Source organism: Lagenorhynchus albirostris, chromosome 14 (genome assembly GCF_949774975.1).
Source record: "Lagenorhynchus albirostris chromosome 14, mLagAlb1.1, whole genome shotgun sequence".
NCBI classification, from domain to species: Eukaryota; Metazoa; Chordata; class Mammalia; order Artiodactyla; family Delphinidae; genus Lagenorhynchus; species Lagenorhynchus albirostris.
The window spans coordinates 71,042,227-71,064,175 of record NC_083108.1 but is presented as its reverse complement, the minus strand read 5'-3'; the positions used below and the strand labels follow the sequence as shown (position 1 = coordinate 71,064,175).

The window sequence follows — 21,949 nt, the reverse complement described above, 5'->3', positions numbered from 1 at the left end:
TTTAAACAAGCTGGCCCAGGGTAAGCGGGTGTCTGGTAAATCTCCCAGTGACACTCGAGGAGGGTGTCGGGGATTCTGTCACTCTCAGGAGACACCACAGTTTCCACCACCCAGACTCCCCGTTGTGCTGGCCACATGGGAGTGGGTATGACGGACGGTGGGATGGAGGAGTTTAAGAGACAGGAAAGGTGCATCTGGGTCCAACAAAGAAAGTGCTGGAGAAGTGAGTTCCTACAACACAGCTGGGCCTTTTTTCCTTTGAGTCAAAGCAGAGGTTGCAAACTGGTGGCCAGCAGGTTGAATTTGATAGGCAGACAGGTGTTATCTGACCTTCCAGGTACTTTACAAAACCTGACTAGTTCACAACACAAAGGATCTGTGGATTTCACACAAAACCCTAAATTTTGGTCCTTTCTTAACAAGCCGGAGCATTATAGAGCCCAAATCTCCACAAGGCAATACTCAGGTGGCCTCTTTTAGAGGCATGTGCTCTCCACCAGCCCCAACACTGAGGCTGGTTGTCAGTTGTCATTTATCAACTCACTTGTGAGGTCAGTCCAAGGGCTGTGCTTCAAGAAAAACGGGAGCAAACAGTGGAAGTGGAGAATATTTCTATTCATTTAGCATGCAAACAAAACGCCCCGTGCCAAGACACTCTCAGCGAGCGCTACTCATCTCCATGACTGGCAGGGCCCCTGGGGGCACTTATAGTTCTTATCCTTAGTTTTGAGAATGTCAAAATTATCTGTTCACCACCTGCTGCCTTTCCCTGGCAGCTTTCAGTGTCAATCACCAGTGGTCAGAGAACTTAAACAAGTTCTCCAGGAGCGACAAATACAGCACAAATGCCCCGAGGCAGAAATGAAAACGTGTGGGGAGGAAGGGCTGCTGCCAATGCCGTTTGCTGGTGGCTGGCGATGCGGCCCCGGGCTGTCCGGGATCCCCTGACTGTTCTACGCTGCAGAACATTCCGATGAGGAACTGTGGCTGGAGTGTGATGAAAGGCAAGAGAGCAAGCATGGGCATATCAACGAAGCCAAGCCGCTCCTGGGAATGGGGACACGGGACTCAATCACCACACGCGCACATACGCTGCACAATGCCGGAGGAGCGTGTGGCAGGCACGATGCAGACACTGCAGGTGCGTGCATTTATTATGACAATGTTCAGGGTCTTGTTCCAGCAAAATCAACATATCATGACAACTTCCTGACATACAGAGGACAGTGTCCTGAGGACAGGCACCTATTTCAAAGTCACACAAAGTCGCTGCATGGGAGGAACCCTGGATGCTGGGTTTGGCATAGGTGGGCCACTTCACGTGCAGCTCCTAAGTTTATGTCCAAAAAGAACGTGTAGCTCTGTGATTGATGTATTTCCCAGGATGGCTCAGTAACTTAACACCCGCACTCCAGCCTCCACACTCACAGCTGGGCGGCTGGGCAAAGCGCCTGCCAGGACAGACAGAGTCTGCACAGGTATAAGCGTGTCTGTCCTCATTTCAGAGGCACAGAGTGTTGGCCACTCTCACCTCGTGGGGTAAAGGGAGGGAAATGCTGCGCTGGGGTCTCCAGAACTGAGGGCATGTTTAATCAAGCAGTGCTCAGAGCAGCTGGCAGGACAAACAGGCCCTTCCTGCACCCACAGCCCTGGCTTCAGTGTCATTAGATCAAGGAGTGATAAGAACAGTTCAGAGGCAACAGGTCACCCACTAGAAACCCTACGGTTTACAGAGCGCACTTTGCAACAGGCTTCTTACCTCCAACATCCGGGACCGGCGGATGGTAATGTGAGTGACATGAGGGGAGGCAGAGCTGGTTTCCACAAGCCCCAGTCTCTCCTTCTCCTTGGTTACCATGTTTCGGAACAGGAGAACTCTCTGAAATGAGCAAAGGTGAGACCAATAAAGGGGTCAACAACTGAGGATCCCCTAAAACACACTGTACAAAATTAATGAAATGTAAGCACGTGAGAGGCTCCCAGAATGGGATGCTTTGATGTGTGCTACAGGTTAGAAGTGTTTTGTGAGGACAGTAAACTTCCCCCCAAATGCTCTTGGGAATTAGAAATATAGCTGAATACATGCCAAGGGGAAAGGTTCCAGAAAGAGTGGTCTGGCTGCAGCCAGAGCCCAGCTAAGAACAGTCTGGGAGAAAAATCATTCTCCTTGTTCAGTCAATAATCCACCGTAAAAACCTTGCGGCCGCACGCATTACAGAGGGTGCTTTATATAGCCGTGCTTGCTTTAGAGGAAATCAATAGCATGAATTTAAAACACAGAAACATTTCAAAGATATATATATTTTGCTGTCAGAAACGTGTAAATGACCCTACAGTATAAAGGTCCCTGACCTTTCTACCTGCCTCCTCTGTCTCCTCAAGCACATCGCAGTCCCACCAGTAATATTTCTCAAGTATCATTTAAATAGAACCCTCTTGCATTCTCAAGATTCTGACAGGCTCCTTTAGGAGAGCATTGACCTTTGGCCCCATCCTGTAATAGCACTCAAATCATGTCAGCGGAATGAACGAATAACTCCAACCTCAGCTGTTTTTCTGAAAAACGGACATCTCCCCAAAGTCAAGAGCATTGTTAAATACAAAAAATAACAGCCACTAGTAATAACAGTAGTAATAAATAGTAACAGCCACTAGTAATAACAGTAGTAATAAGTAGTAACAGCCACTAGTAATAACAGTAGTAATAAGAGCTAACTATACACGAGGGGAGGCTACTGCATTTTCATTTGATCATTCTATTAGCTCCCTGAAGTAAATAAGGTGACAGAAAAAGCCACTGCCGACAACCTCCTGAGATGGGGGATGTGCTCAGTGGAGGCACTAGTCAGCGAAGGGGTGCCATGTGGCTGGTTTACAAGTCTAGAAACTAGGACTGAAGTGCCCTGAAAAACAGCACAAGCTCTCGGGGCTCCTTGGCAACGCAGAAGGGAGAGCGCGGGCTGAGGACAGCGAGGGTGGCTGGAGATGCACATGCCGGGGACTCTCGCCTCTGCCTTCTGTGCTGGGGAGCTGGAGACAAGCACAGGTATTTAACTCACGGGGGGCTATGTGGCATGACTGCTTCCCGTGACCCCCAAGTCTTTAGCACGATCACCTGTACAAGGGGTGCTGTCTTGTGGAACTTGAGGCAGAAGATAAGCCTCCTGTCAAGGTTAATACTATATGGAGCAGAGACAGCGGACACAGAGGCAGAACTACAGAGGTGACCACAAGATTGCCGGCCTCCCATGAATTGCAGAAAGACTGGATGGGGCTCTGGATTTCTGTGGGGCAGGGAAGAAGGTTTGGGGTAACTTTCACCAGCTCTCAAGGGGCTAGGAGACCTCAGTGAGCACAGTGGACATCTAGGTAAGGATCATCATCCCACTTTGCAGATGAGGAAACTGTCATGCAAGGTCACACAGCTGGTGCACGGGGGACCAGGGCCCATGCACAGACCACCACACTACCCACCCCTACCCACCACACGTGGCCCTAGGCCTTCTAGGCCAAAGCAAGAGAGAGAGAGAGAGAGAGAGAGAGAGAGAGAGAGAGAGAGAGAGAGAGAGAGAGAGGAGGGAGGGAGGGAGGGAGGGAGGGAGGGAGGGAGGCCTTCAGTACCAGTCAGGAGATGAACTGCACGTAAACATGTAAAAGCAACATAAGAGAGTGCAGAGGATGAAGTGCTGCGTGTGTGAACCAGGCAGAGCTGAAACTTTTAAAAATATTAAGGAAAGCAATAAAGGCACTATAAGCCACCCACTCAGGTGGGATCAAGAATGAGGGAGAGGTTCGGTGTCTAGGGCAGATGGCATAACAGTAACAGATGAGAGAGACAACGCAGGCCTGGAGAGAGGCTTTCACCCCCTGTATGCCCCAGTAAGAACGTCACCGGAAGAGAACAGCACACACGCCGTGAAGAGAGAGGGGAAGCCCGAGACACAGAAAACACGCCAAGCCTCAGACACTATCCCAGGCCTGCTGGTGCCATCACAGGAGCAGGACAGGGGCCAGAAGATGAAGAAGGGCCCTATTTTCCCAAGGGAGGCAATAGATTTATGAGCCAAGGACGAATGGCTCATAATCTTCATGACGTAGATCTTAAGCGCCCCCACCCCGCCCTTGGTGAGGATTACCATACAGCCTGGACTCTTAAGTCAGGTCAGCTAAACCCAGAGCTTCCCAGACTTTCCTGTTCTCAGCACCCCTAACGGCTCAGTAATATTTCTTACTGCAATCTTAGGTCAAAAGAAATACCTAACAGTTCCATTTAGTAGACAGTTAAGTCCTAACAACTTAATAAGTGTTTATGTCCTAAGAACTTAGTAGCTGTATTTAAAAAACACGCATAAATTGAAATTTAAAATATTTTAATTTCATTTTTTTAAAACCCAGCTTAGCAAATAGGACATCATCAAGAAGAATGGAGCAGAATTTAACGCTGACGCTGTGAACTCAAGCAAGTACTTCACACGGTGCCCAACAGATTTCACTGTGTTTCCCTCAAAAAATTAAAATATCCTGTAGCAACCGGGGTGCCGCAGCGCACCGTTTGTTAACTGCAGACACACAGAGTGGAGATTCCAGAGCAGACGCTGTGGGCCAGGGCTGAAGTCAGACACCCAGGAACGGGGCGAGGAGCCGCACTTTAAGTCAGATTCCACCAACCTGGACTAGACCCACGAGGTGAAGGGCTGGAACCCACTTCAAATGAGGACTGGCTGGAGAAGGGAAGGGCACCACCCTTGGAAAACAGACCACCCAGAAAGCAAACCGCAGAAGATGACACCATCCACTTTTAGTGGCTGTTCAAGGACCAAAGGGTAGAAGTTACAGGGAAGTAGATTGTGTAAGACAAGGAAGGATGTTCCACCACTGGGAAGACAGAAGCCATGCAATGGCCTGCTTTGCAAAGCTGCGCATCCTCTATCTGAGGCAGGGGCAGGGATGCCGCTGAAGGCGCTCACGCATAGAGGGCGCGCGACTAAGTCATCTCCATGAGAGGCTTAGTTCTGTCTAAGCCTTCTGAGAGGCTCTGCTGTCAGGCGCAGTAAGAATTTAAACGGCCACATGTTTGTGAACCGCTGCTTGAGGGGAAGTAAAGAAGGGCAGCCACAAGTATGACATCAAGGTCAAGACAATACCAGAGAACAGTGAGGAGGACTAAGTAAGTCAGGAGAGAAAGGAAAGGGCACCTGTGGGTTCTAAGGAGCCTCCCCCCGAAGGAGCAGACATTTCTGGAGCGCTCACGACACACCAGGGACTCCCCTCATCTCCCGGGCGCCCCTGCCGCAGCACCTGGCCCTTCCCAAGGCTCTCACGCCCCGTGGCTCTGTATGCCACACACCCCGGTTTTCTTCCTTCCTCTGATCACTCCTCTCCCCGTGCAGGGCTCTGGCCTCCGTCCCCGGTCTGCTCACTCCCGCTGGCCCCCTGACCACCTCAGCCTCATGCATGAATGCACTGAGGAGGTCGCAAGCCGTCCGCATGTCGAGTCCACCTCCAGCCCCGTCCTCTCTCCTGCACTCCAGACCCTCGAGGAGCCGCAGACACGTCGCCTGCTCCCGGCTCTTCCCAGTCCCGCTCCTGCCTGTGCCCCCACCTCTGGGAATGACCCTCTCGAGCAGCCAGGCCCCCAAGTCAGAAACCTGAGCATGCTCTGAATTCCTCCTCTCCTTCCCCCGGAGTGCCATCGTTCTTCAAGGCCCGGAGGTGCTACCTCCTTCAGAATCTCTTGATGTCATTGTCTTTCTACTCCCGTGGGCCCACCCGAGTTCAGGCCAGTTGGCCATGACACCTGCCTCTCGCCAGTCCTTCAGGCGATGGCCAGAAGGAATTTTCTAAAGCAGAGTTCTGACCAGGTGCCTCCACAGCTAAAAACTCCGATGGCTCTGGACAAAATCCACGCTCCCACCCTTGGGTTACGAGGCCCTTCCTGCTCCAGCTTCTACGAACCTCCTCAGCTTCATTTCTTGACTCCACCCGGCTCTCCCTTGGCACCACATTCTCTCTCACCTTGGGCCCGCAAGCACAGTCCGACTACCTGTGGAGTCTTCTCCTGAGCCCCTGCCCTGGGTGCCCACGGCATCCATCCCCATAGCATCCACCCCACACTAGCCAAATGGACAGTTCACACTGTCTTCAATCTCTGCACCCCCAGCACCTGGCATAACAGCTGCAACAGCATAGGAGCCAGTCAGCATCTGTGTTTACTGAATGATCGTTTTTATTCATTTCTAATAATCGCGATAACAAAAATGGACAGTCAGGAACTTGGTGGGAGGACCCCAGCTCTGAGTGCAACTCACGTTTTTGTGAGGAATGACGTGCGGGATGTACTGCAGGATCAGCTGAGCCCGTTTTCTGTCCTTGTCAAGTTCCTGGAAGAGCACACTAGGTTTGAGATCCCTTAAAAACAAAGACATGAATTTGGGATAAAGAACAAGAAAACCATCCTCTAGTGCAGGGCTGGCCAGCTACAGCCTATGGGTCAAATCCAGCCTGCCGCCCATTTTTGTAAATAAAATTTTAATGGAACAGTCATACCCATTCATTAGGTACTGTCTCTAGCTGCTTTCGCACTACAATGGCAGAGTTGAGGAGGTGCAACAGACACTGTCTGGTTTGCAAAGCCTGAAATATCTACTGTCTGGCCCTTTACAGAAAAAGTCTGCTAATCTCTATTCTAGTGCCACAACTTCAATAGTTACATAAGAGTTGATCTGTCATTGATTAAAAAAAGGCAGACACGATCTTATGTTTAGTTGTTGCAAGAGGATTTCCGTACCCAACCCCCCAACAAACCTAGCTGTGGTTTTTATCCCGCTAATTCTGCTCATAAAAACTGCCATTTAATGATCATAACCTGTTGCTTAGTTCAGCTGAAAGAACTTTTCTTTCCAGTTTGCATGTGAAACATCTGCTCAATGCGAGCTCTGGCTGCCAACACTGAGCTCTAATCATCTTCAGCGTACTGTGTCCTAACAGAAGCAACTGCGAGGTGACCTGTCCTGACAGGTGCTTTATAGGGACATATGCAGATGAAAGGACAAGATGAAGAAGACGGACCAAGTCCTCTCTGCCCTAAAACATAAGTGCTGAGCATCAGGCCACAATGGTCCCAGCGGCAAGACAGAGGGACTCCAGCCTCCGTAAACCCCCTTCCCACCCCGAGCTCACTTGCGCAGCCAGTGGTCCTCGGGGGCAAAGCGCCGCCGGCAGTCCCGCTCGTAGAGCACCATCAGCCACCCGTGGACGGACTGGAACAGCTCCAAGGTCTCACCCTTGGCATTCTCTGTGGGGAAAACAACCAGGAGAGCCACAGTCTCGGAGCTGCTCAGAACTGGAGGGGACAGGAGGATAGCCCGAGTCTCCTCTCATCAGCCCTGAGGCCCAGCAGTTCTTCGTCTCCCTCATGCTGAACGTTACATGGAATCAACAGGATTAAAAGGCTCCCTGGGTACATTCTAAGGGCCTGTGGGACCCGGGAATGTCTCAGACACAATCACTCGTGCTGCCTTCCACTTGTATGTCATACAAAGGACCTTTTAATCTAAGGGGTTTGGTGCTGATCGACTGGAAACACTTCAGGAGGTAGACTCTAACTTGAAGTGGGACCAGGCACGTGTTTTATCTTCATGAAAATCAACTCAAAGAATCAAAAGGAGTTTCAGGGCAAAATTAATCATGAATAATCCTTCACACACACATGTAAATCCTCAAGGATGCCTGGGAGAGTAAGACTTCCATAACCACACTACTATCTTAAGGGGTCATAAAGAGTGGAGAAATAAAACTTCTAACTATGTGAATAAATGTGCATTTTGAATTAACTTTGATGGACAACAAGGCTAAGAAGCAGCTGATGTTATAGACTCTAGACTTCCCATGTGTAGCAGCAATTAAACAACGGCTGACATCTTTACCTTACCTACGATTCCATCCCAGATCATCTTAAACACAAAGGAATTCAGAAAAGAGGAGATCGTGACCAGTTCTTCTAGTTTGAATGAAATCTGTTCTTCATAAACTTCAATGTCATCAAGGATCCTAAGTCAGACAGAAAATTATTCATAATTTCCCACTAAAAAGAAGGGGAAAAAAAAGATCTATTCCTCATACTAGACAAAATAATTTTAAGAAATAAGCTCTGTTAGATAAAATTTACAGGTAAAAGGATATGATGGAAGGGTGGGTGGAGGTATAGATGAAGCAAGAGTGGCCATGAGTCAATAACTAACTAATGAAATTGGTGACAGGTACGTGAAGGTTCATTATACTATTCTTTCCACTTTCTATTTATTTGAAATTGTCTATAGTAAGAAGTTAAAAAATACAATTGAGAAAGGAAAGAAACGACACGTTCTGCTCTACCCTTTTCTTAGAATCTGACTGTGACACTGCTTATGAATTCATGTCTGAATTATTAAGGAATCTTGACTGAGAGTCTGTGTCTACTGAGGGAAGTTGTGGAATCTTATTCTGCATCTGTAACAGACACTAGGGGCACTGAGTAAGTGCTTGATAAGTATTTGAGGGTGAATGAATAAATGTCTGAAAGAATATATGAATAAATGAACCATAAGATGCAGCTCTATCTGAAAATCTCCTATAACTGCTCTATTCACTTTAGAGCCTGACTCACTCTTGGGTCACCCTTGACCAGGCAATTAAGGGGGTGTCACCAGCAGCCAAAGACCCCTGCTCTCCCCTCTAACTACTCACTGGGCCCTCCCTCCATGACTCATACCCAATCCGCCACCTACATACCCCTAATCCCCTCCTGCCAATCTCTCCCAGACCGAATATAACTTCCTGAGGTCCATTCTATCTTACAATTCTTCACCAACCTTTTGGGAAAAAGTGGAATTAAAAGAATACCAAATACTCAAGTAGACACATAAGCTTAAAGAAAAGGAACTGAATGGGACTAACATTTGTTAATTTCTCACTGTGCCAGGCACTGTACTAGGTACTTGACATTCCTTTTCTCATTTACTCCCTATCAGATTGGTAATATTGTCTCCATTCCAGTGTTGAGGAAACTGAGGCTCAGAGAGGTTAAGCAACTTGCCCAGGGTCAGCTTGACAACAGTTGTAAGAATAACAGCCAACACATACTGACTGCTGCCGGTGCCTGGGACTATGCCTATCACTGATCTCTTCTGTACCTTCCCACACGGCTAAGAGGTAGGTGCTATGAACTCCTATCTATAGATGAGGAAACTGAGGCCCAGAGAGGTGGAGCCCCTTCCCCTCTGGACCAGGGTGTCTCAGTGAGTGGCTGAGCCAGGTTCTGCACACTGGCTCTGGAATTTTCCAATTAACTACCTAGCACAGTGAGTAAACAGCCGAGGTGTGATTTGAACCGAGCTCTAGAAGACCCCAAAGCCCACATAAGTGGTAATGACCCAGCTCTCCTGAAAGGATGGGAACTAACAACTGCTGAATCCCTACTAAGTGCCACCCACTTTGTAAATGTCTTGTCTAATTCTTCTAATGACAGGTCCAAATGCTTGCAGTAATCACATTAACAAATGCTTCCTTGCTGACACTGTAATTTGGTCTCTCCACATTCTAGGAAAGGAATTCAGCCCCACAGCAGTCAACCTACGTGATGAGGTGCCGGGAACAGTCACAGAACAGCATCAGCATGGCCAAGAGCTGCTTAGACTCTTCAGTGTCATTGTTGAGGCATTCCAAGAAGAGCTTTAACCCTCCGTGGGGCCCCAGTTCACAGATAAACGCCCAAAGTTTGGGCAGCAGGTCATCAAGGTAAGTGAGACCTGGAAAAGGATAGAGAAACCCAAGCTTCAGGTGGGGCTCCACCTGGTCCCTTATGTCTCCTCTCCTTCGGGAAAACAAAACACTTAAACCTATTAGTGACCATTTAATGCATGTTGAGAGAAAGAAGGTGCAATCACGAAGAATAACATCACCATGAGAACAACAATGATAATAGCAGGCTAATATCTAACGGGTGCTTGCTATGTGTCAGATACCATTCTAAATACTTCCTTTTCACCTTGGGAAACCCGATGTTATCACCATTTTAAGGGAGGACACTGATGCTCAGAGAGATTGAGTAACTGGCCCCAAATCACACAACCAGTAAGTGTCAGAGCCAAGAACAGAACCCAGATCTGCTGACTCAGTGATTATGTTTTAAATCAGGGATCAGCAATTTTCTTCTGGAAAGGGCCAGAGAGTCAGTATTTTTAGGTTTTCAGTCTGGACCAGTCTCTGTCACAACTACTCAATGTGCTACTATCACAGCATGAAAGCAGCCATAGACAATAGGTAAATAAATGCACGTGGCTGTGTTCCCAACAAAACTTTAATTACAAAAGCAAGCGGTGAGCTGGACTTGGCCCATGGGCCATAGTTTGCCAACCCCTGCTTTAAACTATCTTGCAGGCTTATCCACATTTAGCAAAGCTTTCCTCTCATCTACTGCTATTATTCTATCTCTGTTAAAAATGGGAAAGCAGCGAATGACAATATGAGATACTCTGAAGAGTTACACAAAAAATTGACCCCGGGAGAAGCAGAGGGCTTCTCCATGGCTAGGCCTCAGGCACACAAGCTGCATCACTGTTCTCTATGAAGGCTTTTAATACGGCTATTGACCTAGAAAGTGTGGCTCTAAAGTTCCACTTGTCACTGAATGTACAGTAAGATGTGTTCCTCAAATTATTCCTCAGAAAAGGAGGAGTCACCTTATATTTGAGTCCTTATAATGCCTCTCACTTTACAGAGCACTTTGAATGGCTTGATTTTGAACAAAGATTTTGAACAAACTGTTTGGGGAAGATATATTAGCCTGGGGGCAGACTCAATCAATGCTACTTATGGATGTTTAGAGGGTGAACTGAAGGGACTGTAATGGAGGCAAAGAAATTTAACAACCATCTCATTATTATTCCTAAAGGTTTGACCTCACGTTTTCAAGGGTAAGGGGATGTGGTTACAAAATGCAGAAACCTCACAATTTAAAAATAAGTTAAAAAAAACAAAAACAAAAAACAGGGTGACTGAGAGGACCTTCAAGATGGCAGAGGCATAAGATGTGGAGATCACCTTCCTCCCCACAAATACATCAAAAATACATCTACATGTGGAACAACTCCTACAGAACACCTACTGAATGCTGGCAGAAGACCTCAGACTTCCCAAAAAGCAAGAAACTCCCCACGTACATGGCCATGTGGCTGACAGGGTCTTGGTGCTCTGGCCGGAGGTCAGGCCTGAGCCTCTGAGGTGGGAGAGCCAAGTTCAGGACATTGGACCACCAGAGACCTCCTGGCCCCACATGATATCAATTGGCGAGAGCTCTCCCAGAGAACTCCGTCGCAATGGTAAGACCCAGCTCCACTCAATGGCCAGCAAACTCCAGGGCTGGACACCCCATACCAAACAACTAGCAAGATGGGAACAAAACCCCACCCATTAGCAGAGAGGCTGCCTAAAATCATACTAAGTTCACAAACACCCCAAAACACACCACCGGACACGGTTCTGCCCACCAGAAAGACAAGATCCAGCCTCATCCACCAGAACACAGGCACCAGGCCCTTCTACCAGGAAACCTACACAACCCACTGAACCAACCTCACCCACTGGGGGCAGACACCAAAAACAACAGGAACTACAAACCTGCAGCCTGTGAAAAGGAGACCCCAAACACAGTAAGTTAAGCAAAATGAGAAGACAGAGAAATATGCAGCAGATGAAGGAGCAAGGTAAAAACCCACCAGACCAAACATATGAAGAGGAAATTGGCAGTCTACCTGGAAAAGAATTCAGAGTACTGATAGTAAACATGACCCAAAATCTTGGAAATAGAATGGAGGAAATACAAGAAACGTTTAACAAGGACCCAGAAGAACTAAACAGCAAACAAACAATGATGAACAACACAATAAATGAAATTAAAAAGTCTCTAGAAGGAATCAATAGCAGAATAACTGAGGCACAACAGGTAAGTGACCTGGAAGATAAAATAGTGGAAATATCACAGAGCAGAATAAAGAAAAAAGAATGAAAAGAATTGAGGACAGTCTCAGAGACCTCAGGGACAACATTAAATGCACCAACATCCGAATTATAGGGGTCCAAGAAGAAGAAGAGAAAAAGAAAGGGACTGAGAAAATATTTGTAGAGATTAGAGTTGAAAACTTCCCTAACATGGGAAAGGAAATAGCCACCCAAGTCCAAGAAGCACAGAGAGCCCCATACAGGATAAATCCAAGGAGAAACATGCCAAGACACATATTAATCAAACTATCAAAAATTAAATACAAAGAAAAAGAAAAAAGCAGCAAGGGAAAAGCAACAAATAACATACAGGGGATCTCCATAAGGTTAACAGCTGATCTTTCAGCAGAAATTCTGCAAGCCAGAAGGGAGTGGCAGGACATATTTAAAGTGATGAAAGGGAAAATCTATAACCAAGATTACTCTACCCAGCAAGGATCTCATTCAGATTCGACGGAGAAATTAAAACCTTCACACACAAGCAAAAAAGCTAAGAGAATTCAGCACCACCAAACCAGCTTTACAACAAATGCTAAAGGAACTTCTCTAGGCAGGAAACACAGAAAAGGAAAACACCTACAATAACAAACCCCAAACAATTAAGAAAATGGTAACAGGAACATACATATTGATAATTACCTTAAATGTAAATGGATTAAATGCTCCAACCAAAAGACACAGACTAGCTGAATGGATACAAAAACAAGACCCGTATATATGCTGTCTACAAGAGACCCACTTCAGACCTAGGGACACATACAGACTGAAAGTGAGGGGATGGAAAAAGATATTCCATGCAAATGGAAATCAAAAAAAAGCTGGAGTAGCAATTCTCACATCAGACAAAACAGACTTTAAAATAAAGACTATTTTACAAGAGACAAAGAAGGACACTACGTAACGATCAAGGGATCAATTCAAGAAGATGTAACAATTATAAATATATATGCACCCAACACAGGAGCACCTCAATACATAAGGCAACTGCTAACAGCCATAAAAGGGGAAACTGACAATAACACAATAATAGTAGGGGACTTTAACACCCCACTTTCACCAATGGACAGATCATCCACAATGAAAATAAATAAGGAAACACAAGCTTTAAATGATACATTAAACAAGATGGACTTAATTGATATTTATAGGACATTCCATCCAAAAAGAACAGAATACACTTTCTTCTCAAGTGCTCATGGAACATTCTCCGGGATAGATTGTATCCCGGGTCACAAATCAAGCCTTGGTAAATTTAAGAAAACTGAAATCGTATCAAGTATCTTTTCCAACCACAACGCTATGAGACTAGATACTAATTACAGGAATAAAACTGTAAAAAATACAAACACATAGAGGCTAAACAATACGCTACTATGTAACCAAGAAATCACTGAAGAAATCAAAAAGGAAATTAAAAAAATACCAGAAACAAATGACAATGAAAATACGATGGCTCAAAACCTATGGGATGGAGTAAAAGCAGTTCTAAGAGGGAAATTAACAGCAATACAATCATACCTCAAGAAACAAGAAAAATCTCAAATTAACAACCTAAACTTACACCTAAAGCAATAGAGAAAGAAGAACAAAAACCCCCCAAAGTTAGCACAAGGAAAGAAATCATAAAGATCAGATCAGATATAAGTGAAAAAGAAATGAAAGAAATGATAGCAAAGATCATAAAACTAAAAGCTGGTTCTTTGAGAAGATAAACAAAATTGAATAACCATTAGCCAGACTCATCAAGAAAAAAAGGGAGAGGACTCAAATCAACAGTATTAGAAATGAAAAAAGAGAAATAACAACTGACATTGCAGAAATACAAAGGATCATGAGAGATTACTACAAGCAACTGTATGCCCATAAAATGGACAACCTGGAAGAAATGGACAAATTCTTAGAAAAGCACAACCTTCCGAGACTGAACCAGGAAGAAATAGAAAACATAAACAGACCAATCACAAGCACTGAAATTTAAACTGTGATTAAAAATATTCCATAAAGATGTTAAAAAAAAAAAAATTCCAACAAGGGGCTTCCCTGGTGGCACAGTGGTTGACAGTCCGTCTGCCGATGCAGGGGACATGGGTTTGTGCCCCGGTCTGGGAAGATCCCACATGCCGCGAAGCGGCTGGGCCCGTGAGCCATGGCCACTGAGCCTGCACGTCCGGAGCCTGTGCTCCGCAACGGGAGAGGCCACAACAGTGGGAGGCCCATGTACCGCAAAAAAAAATAAAATAAAATTCCAACAAACAAAAGCCCAGGACCAGATGGATTCACAGGCGAATTCTATCAAATATTTAGAGAACAGCTAACACCTATCCTTCTCAAACTCTTCCAAAATATAGCAGAGGGAGGAACACTCCCAAACTCATTCTATAAGGCCACTATCACCCTGATACCAAAATCAGACAAAGATGTCACAAAAAAAGAAAACTACAGGCCAATCACTGATGAAAGATGCAAAAATCCTCAACAAAATACTAGCAAACAGAATCCAGCAGCACATTAAAAGGATCATACACCATGATCGAGTGGGGTTTATCCCAGGAACGCAAGGATTCTTCAGTATACTCAGATCAATCAATGCGATACACCATATTAACAAACTGAAGGATAAACAAAGATAAGATCATCTCGGGCTTCCCTGGTGGTGCAGTGGTTGAGAGTCCGCATGCTGATGCAGGGGACACAGGTTCGTGCCCCGGTCCGGGAAGATCCCACATGCCGCGGAGCGGCTGGGCCCGTGAGCCATGGCCGCTGAGCCTGCGTGTCTGGAGCCTGTGCTCCACAACGGGAGAGGCCACAACAGTGAGAGGCCCACGTACCACAAAAAAAAAAAAAAAAAAAGATATGATCATCTCAACAGATGCAGAAAAAGCTTTTGACAAAATTCAACACCCATTTATGATAAAAACTCTCCAGAAAGCAGGCATAGAGGGAACTTACCTCAACATAATAAAGGCCATATATGACAAATCCACAGCCAACATTGTCCTCAATGGTGAAAAACTGAAACCATTTCCACTAAGATCAGGAACAAAATAAGGTTGCCCACTCTTACCACTATTATTTAACAAAATTTTGCAAGTTTTAACCACAGCAATCAGAGAAGAAAAAGAAATAAGAGGAATCCAAATCAGAAAAGAAGTAAAACTGTCACTGTTTGCAGATGACATGATACTATACATAGAGAATCCTGAAGATGCTACCAGAAAACTATTAGAGCTAATCAATGAATTTGGTAAAGTTGTAGGATACAAAATCAATGCACAGAAATCACTTGCATTCCTATTCACTAATGATGAAAAATCTGAAAGAGAAATTAAGGAAACAGTCCCATTTACCATTGCAACAAAAAGAATAAAATACCTAAGAATAAAACTACCTAAGGAGACAAAAGACCTGTATGCAGAAGACTGTAAGACACTGATGAAAGAAATTAAAAATGATACAAACAGATGGAGAGATACGCCATGTTCCTGGATTGGAAGAATCAACGTTGTGAAATGACTATACTACCCAAAGCAATCTACAGATTCAATGCAATCCCTATCAAACTACCAATGGCATTTTTCACAGAACTAGAAGAAAAATTTCACAATTTGTATGGAAACACAAATGACCCTGAATAGCCAAAGCAATCTTGAGAAAGAAAAACAGAGCTGGAGGAATCAGGCTCCCAGACTTCAGACTATACTACAAAGCTACAGTAATCAAGACAGTATGGTACTGGTACAAAAACAGAACTATATATCAATGGAACAGGATAGAAAGCCCAGAGATAAACCCATGCACCTATGGTCACCTTATCTGTGATAAAGGAGGCAAGAATATACAATGGAGAAAAGACAGCCTCTTCAATAAGTTGTGCTGGGAAAACTGGACAGCTACATGTAAAAGAATGAAATTAGAACACTCCCTAACACCATACACAAAAACAAACTGAAAATGGATTAAAGACCTAAATGTAAGGCCAGACACTATAAAACTCTTAGAGGAAAACACAGGCAGAACACTCCATGACATAAATCATAGCAAGATCCTTTTTGACCCACCTCCCAAAGAAATGGAAATAAAAACAAAAATAAACAAATGGGACCTAATGAAACTTAAAAGCTTTTGAACATCAAAGGAAACCATAAACAAGATGAAAAGACAACCCTCAGAATGGGAGAAAATATTTGCAAATGAAGCAACTGACAAAGGATAAATCTCCAAAATATACAAGCAGCTCACGCAGCTCAATAACAGAAAAACAAACAATCCAATCCAAAAATGGGCAGAAGACCTAAATAGACATTTCTCCAAAGAAGATATACAGATTGCCAACAAACACATGAAAGGATGCTTAACATCACTAATCATTAGAGAAACGCAAATCAAAACTACAATGAGGTATCACCTCACACCAGTCAGAATGGCCATCGTCAAAAAATCTACAAACAATAAATGCTGGAGAGGGCGTGGAGAAAAGGGACCGCTCTTGCACTGTTGGTGGGAATGTAAATTGATACACCCATTATGGAGAACAGTATGGAAATTCCTTAAAAAACTAAAAATAGGACTACCATATGACCCAGCAATCCCACTACTGGGCATGTACCCTGAGAAAACCATAATTCAAAAGTGTCATGTACCACAACGTTCACTGCAGCACTATTTACAATAGCCAGGACATGGAAGCAACCTAAATGTCCATCGACAGATGAATGGATAAAGAAGATATCCATTCTTCTTTATATATGTGGCACATATATACAATGCAATATTACTTAGCCGTAAAGAGAAACGAAATTGAGTTATCTGTAGTGGGGGGGATGGACCTAGAGTCTGTCATATGGAGTGAAGTAAGTCAGAAAGAAAAAAACAAATACCGTATGCTAATATATATACATGGAATCTAAAGGGAAAAAATGGTTCTGAAGAACCCAGGGGCAGGACAGGAATAAAGATGCAGATGTAGAGAATGGACCTGAGGACACGGGGAGGGGGAAGGGTAAGTTGAGACAAAGTGAGACAGTGGCACTGACATATATACACTACCAAATGTAAAGCAGATAGGTAGTGGGAAGCAGCTGCATAGCACAGGGAGATCAGCTCAGTGCTTTGTGTCCACATAGAGGGTGGGAGAGAGAGGGTAGGAGGGAGACGCAAGAGGGCGGGGATATGGGGATATATGTATACATATAGCTGATTCACTTTGTTATACAGCAGCAACTAACACAACAATGTAAAGCAATTATACCCCAATAAAGATGTTTAAAAAAAAAACAGGTGACTAAATAGCCAATAGGTCAAGTAAGAAATCAAAAGAGAAATTAAAAAAATACCTTGAGACAAGTGAAAATGGAAATAAAACATTTCAACATTTATGGCATGCAGCAAAGTGGTTCTAAGAGGGAAGTTCATAGTGATTCATGCCTACCTCAAGAAACGACAAAAATCTCAAACAATCTAATTTTTTACCTTAAGGAACTAGAAAAAGAATAAATGAAGCCCAAAGTTAGTAGAAAGAAGTAAATAACAAAGATCAGAGGAGAAATAAACGAAATAGAGACTGAAAAGGCAACCAAAAAGATCAATGCAATTAAGAGCTGGTGCGTCTGGAGCCTGTGCTCCGCAACAAGAGAGGCCGCGATAGTGAGAGGCCCACGCACCGCGATGAAGAGTGGCCCCCGCTTGCCACAACTAGAGAAAGCTCTCGCACAGAAACGAAGACCTAACACAGCAAAAATAAATAAATAAATTACTAAACTCCTACCCCCAACATCTTCTTTAAAAAAAAAAATTAAGAGCTGGTTCTTTGAAATAAAGTTGACAAATCTTTAGCTAGACTCACCAAAAAAAAAAAAAAAGAGGCTCAAATAAAATCAGAAATGAAAGAAGAGACAACTGATTGAAAAAATACAAAATATCGGGCTTCCCTGGTGGCACAGTGGTTGAGAGTCCGCCTGCTGATGCAGGGGATGCAGGTTCGTGCCCCGGTCCGGGAAGATCCCACATGCCGCGGAGCGGCTGGGCCCGTGAGCCATGCCTGCTGGGCCTGCGCATCTGGAGCCTGTGCTCCACAGCGGGAGAGGCCACAACAGTGAGAGGCCCATGTACCGCAAAAAAAAAAAAAAAAAAAATACAAAATATCCTAAGAGACTATTATGAACAATTATATGCCAACAAACTGGAGAACCTAGAAGAAATGGATAAATTCCTAGAAACATACAATCTTCTAAGACTGAATCATGAAGAAACAAATTCTGAATAGACCTATTACTAGTAAGAAAACTGAATCAAAAACCTCTCAACAAATAGAAGTCCAGGACCAGATGACCCCAATGAAAAATTCTACCAAACATTCAAAGAAGAATTAATACCCATCCTTCTCAAACTCTTCCAAAAAATTGAAGAGGAGGGAATGCCTCCAAACCCATTTTCCAAAGCCAGAATTACCCTGATATCAAAACCAGACAGACACAACAAAAAAAAGAAAATTACAGGCTCTGATGAACATAGATGCAAAAATCCTCAACAAAATATTAGCAAACCGAATTTGACAAGATATTAAAAAGATAATACACCATGATCAAATGGGATTTATTCCAGGAATGCAAGGATGGTTCAGTATCTGCAAATCAATCAATGTGATACATAATATTAACAAAATGAAAGATAAAAATCACACGATCATCTCAATATATGCAGAAAAAACATCTGAAAAAATTCAACATCCATTTACGATACAAAAACTCTCAACAAAGTGGGTACAGAGGGGATGTACTTCAACATAATAAAGGCCATATATGAAAAGCCCACAGCTAACATCATTGTGAAAAGCTGAAAGCTTTTCCTTTAAGGTCAGGAACAAAACAAGGAGGCCCACTCTCACCACTTTTATTCAACATGGTACTGGATGTCCTAGCCAGAACTAGGCAAGAAAAAATAAGTAAATAAAAGGTATCCCAGTTGGAAAGGAAGAAGTAAGATTCACTATTTGAGACGATGTGATATTATATATAGAAAACCCTAAAGATTTCATTAAAAAAACTGTTACAATAAATTAATTCAGTAGAATTGCAGGATACAAAATCAATATACAAAAATTCGCTGCTATCAGAAATGAACTATCAGAAATAGAAATTACAAAAGCAATCCCATTTACAACTGCAACAAAAAGAATAAAATATCTAGAATAAATTTAACCAAGGAGTTTTGAAAGACCTGTACACTGAAAACTATACGACACTGATAAGGGACTTCCGTGGTGGCGGAGTGGTTAAGAATCCGCCTGCCAACGCAGGGGACACGGGCTTGAGCCCTGCTCCAGGAAGATCCCACATGCCGCGGAGCAACTAAGCCCATGTGCCACGACTCCTGGGCCTGCACTCTAGGGCCCGCAAGCCACAACTACTGAGCCCACGTGCCACAACTACTGAAGCCCGTGTGCTTAGAGAAGCCACCACAATGAGAAACCCGCACACCACAATAAAGAGTAGCCTCCACTTGCCTCAATTAGAGAAAGCCCGCGCGCAGCAACGAAGACCCAATGCAATGAAAAATAAAAAAATAAATAAATAAATAAAATAAAATTAAAGACAGTGATAAAATAAATCAAAGAAGACACAAATAAATGGAAAGTTATTTCATGCTCATGGACTGGAAGAATTAATATTATTAAAATGTCCATACTACTCTAAGCAATCTATAGATTCAATGCAATCCCTATCAAAATTCCAATGGCATTTTTCAGAGGAATAGAATCAAAATTTGTATGGAATCAAAAAAGACCCTGAATGGAAAGCAATCTGGAGACAGAAGAACAAAGCTGGAGGCATCGCGCACCCTGACTTCAAACTATATTACAAAGATACAGTAATCAAAACAGTATGGTACTGGCATAAAAACACACACACAGATGAATGGAACAGAATAGAGAGCCCAGAAATGAACCCACACATATATGGTCAATTAATTTACAACAAAAGAGGCAAGAATTTACAATGGGGAAAGAACAGTCTCTTCGATAAATGGTATTGGGAAACTGGAACAGCCACAGGCAAAAGAATGAAACTAGACTACTACCTTACACCATATATAAAAATAAACTCAAAATGGAGTAAAGAATTGAATGTAAGATCTGAAACCATGAAACTCCTAAAAGAAATCACAGGCAGTAAGCTCTTTGACAAGGGTCTTGGAAATGATTTTTTTGGACCTGACTCCAAAAGCAAAGTCAACAAAAATAAAAATCAGCAAGTGGGACTACAACAAACTAAAAAGCTTCTGCAGAGCAAAAGAAACCATCAACAAAATGAAAAGGCAACCTATGGAATGGAAGAAAATATCTGCAAATCATATACCTGATAAGGGGTTAATATCCAAAATATATAAAGAACTCATGCAACTCAACAAAAAAACAAGTAATCTGTTTAAAAAATGGTTAGAGGATCTGAATACATTTTTCCAGAGATGACATACAAATGACCAACAGGCACATGTAAAGGTGCTCAACATCACTAACCATCTGGGAAATGCAAATCAAAACCACAATGATAGGGCTTCCCTGGTGGTGCAGTGGTTGAGAGTCCGCCTGCTGATGCAGGGGACTCGGGTTCATGCCCTGGTCCGGGAAGGTCCCACTTGCCGTGGAACGGCTGGGCCCGTGAGCCATGGCCGCTGAGCCTGCGCGTCTGGAGCCTGTGCTCTGCAATGGGAGAGGCCACGACAGTAAGTGGCCTGCGTACCGCAAAAAAAAATAAAAATTAAAAAAAAAAAACAAAAAAACCCCACAATGATATATCACCTCACACCTGTTAGAATGGCTATTACCAAAAAGACAAGAAATAACTAGTGTTGGTGAGGATGTGGAGAAAAGGGAACCCTTGTGCACTGTTGCTGGAAATGTAAACTGGTGCAGCCACTATGGAAAACAGTATGGAGATCCCTCAAAAAAACTGAAAATAGAACTACCATATGATTCCACAATTGCATTTCTGGGTATTCATCTGAGGAAAACAGAAACACTAATTTGAAAAGATGTACGTACCCCCTTGTTCACAGCAGCATTATTTACAATATCCAAGATAAAGGAAACAACCCAAGTGTCCACCAATGGACAAATGGATAAAGAGATGTGGTGTGCATGTGTGCACACGCGTGCGCGCACACACACACACACAGGAATACTATTCAGCCATAAAAGAGAATGGTATCTTGTCATTTGTGACAACACGGATGGACCTTGAGGTCATTATACTAACTGAAATAAGTCAGAGAAAGACAAATACCATACAATTTAACTTATATGCAGAAACTAAAAAACAAAGAAAAAATCCCAAGCTCATAGATACAGAGAACAGATTGGTGTACCTATGGTTGCTGGGGCAGGGGGTTGGCGGTAGGGGAAAGGTAAGCAAAATGGGTGGAGGGGATCAAAGAGGACAAACTTCAAGTTATAAAATAGATAAATCATGGGGATGTAAAGTACAGCATGGTGACTATAGTTAATAACATATACTGCATTTCTGAAAGTTGCTAAGAGGGTAGATCTTAAAAGTCTTTAACACAAGAAAAAAAAGAAAAAATTTAACAATGTATGGTGATGGATGTTAACTAGCCTTACTGTGCAATGTGTACAAATATCAAATCATGTTGTACACCTGAAACTAAGATAATGTTACATGTCAACTATACCTCAATTAAAAAAAATGGAGTAAGACGTTACAATGCAGAGATCACAGGTATACTTCTACAGGACAAATATACTCATTTACAGCATGATATACCAATTCAATGAGGGCTGCATCCTGAGCAATTTAGACAGAAATGAAGATGCCATGCTCTGGAGAGCCGGGTCAGAGGAGCAGCACGTGGCTCCAGGACCAACACACGTATGTGAGGAGCACGAACAAAGACATTT

General features: G+C 43.6%; 1 protein-coding gene across 2 annotated transcripts in view; it reads right to left on the bottom strand.

Moving 5' to 3' along the window:
* Nucleotides 1-21,949, bottom strand: part of UBE3B (ubiquitin protein ligase E3B) — a 55,476-nt gene that overhangs the window by 13,183 nt on the left and 20,344 nt on the right. For both annotated transcript variants that reach the window (XM_060170320.1, XM_060170321.1), the window contains exons 15-19: nucleotides 9,614-9,785; nucleotides 7,931-8,049; nucleotides 7,180-7,294; nucleotides 6,309-6,408; nucleotides 1,760-1,879 (exon numbers count right to left, since the gene is read on the bottom strand). In XM_060170320.1, the coding sequence (XP_060026303.1) occupies nucleotides 1,760-1,879; nucleotides 6,309-6,408; nucleotides 7,180-7,294; nucleotides 7,931-8,049; nucleotides 9,614-9,785 (626 nt within the window). The remainder of the gene's footprint in view (nucleotides 1-1,759; nucleotides 1,880-6,308; nucleotides 6,409-7,179; nucleotides 7,295-7,930; nucleotides 8,050-9,613; nucleotides 9,786-21,949) is intronic.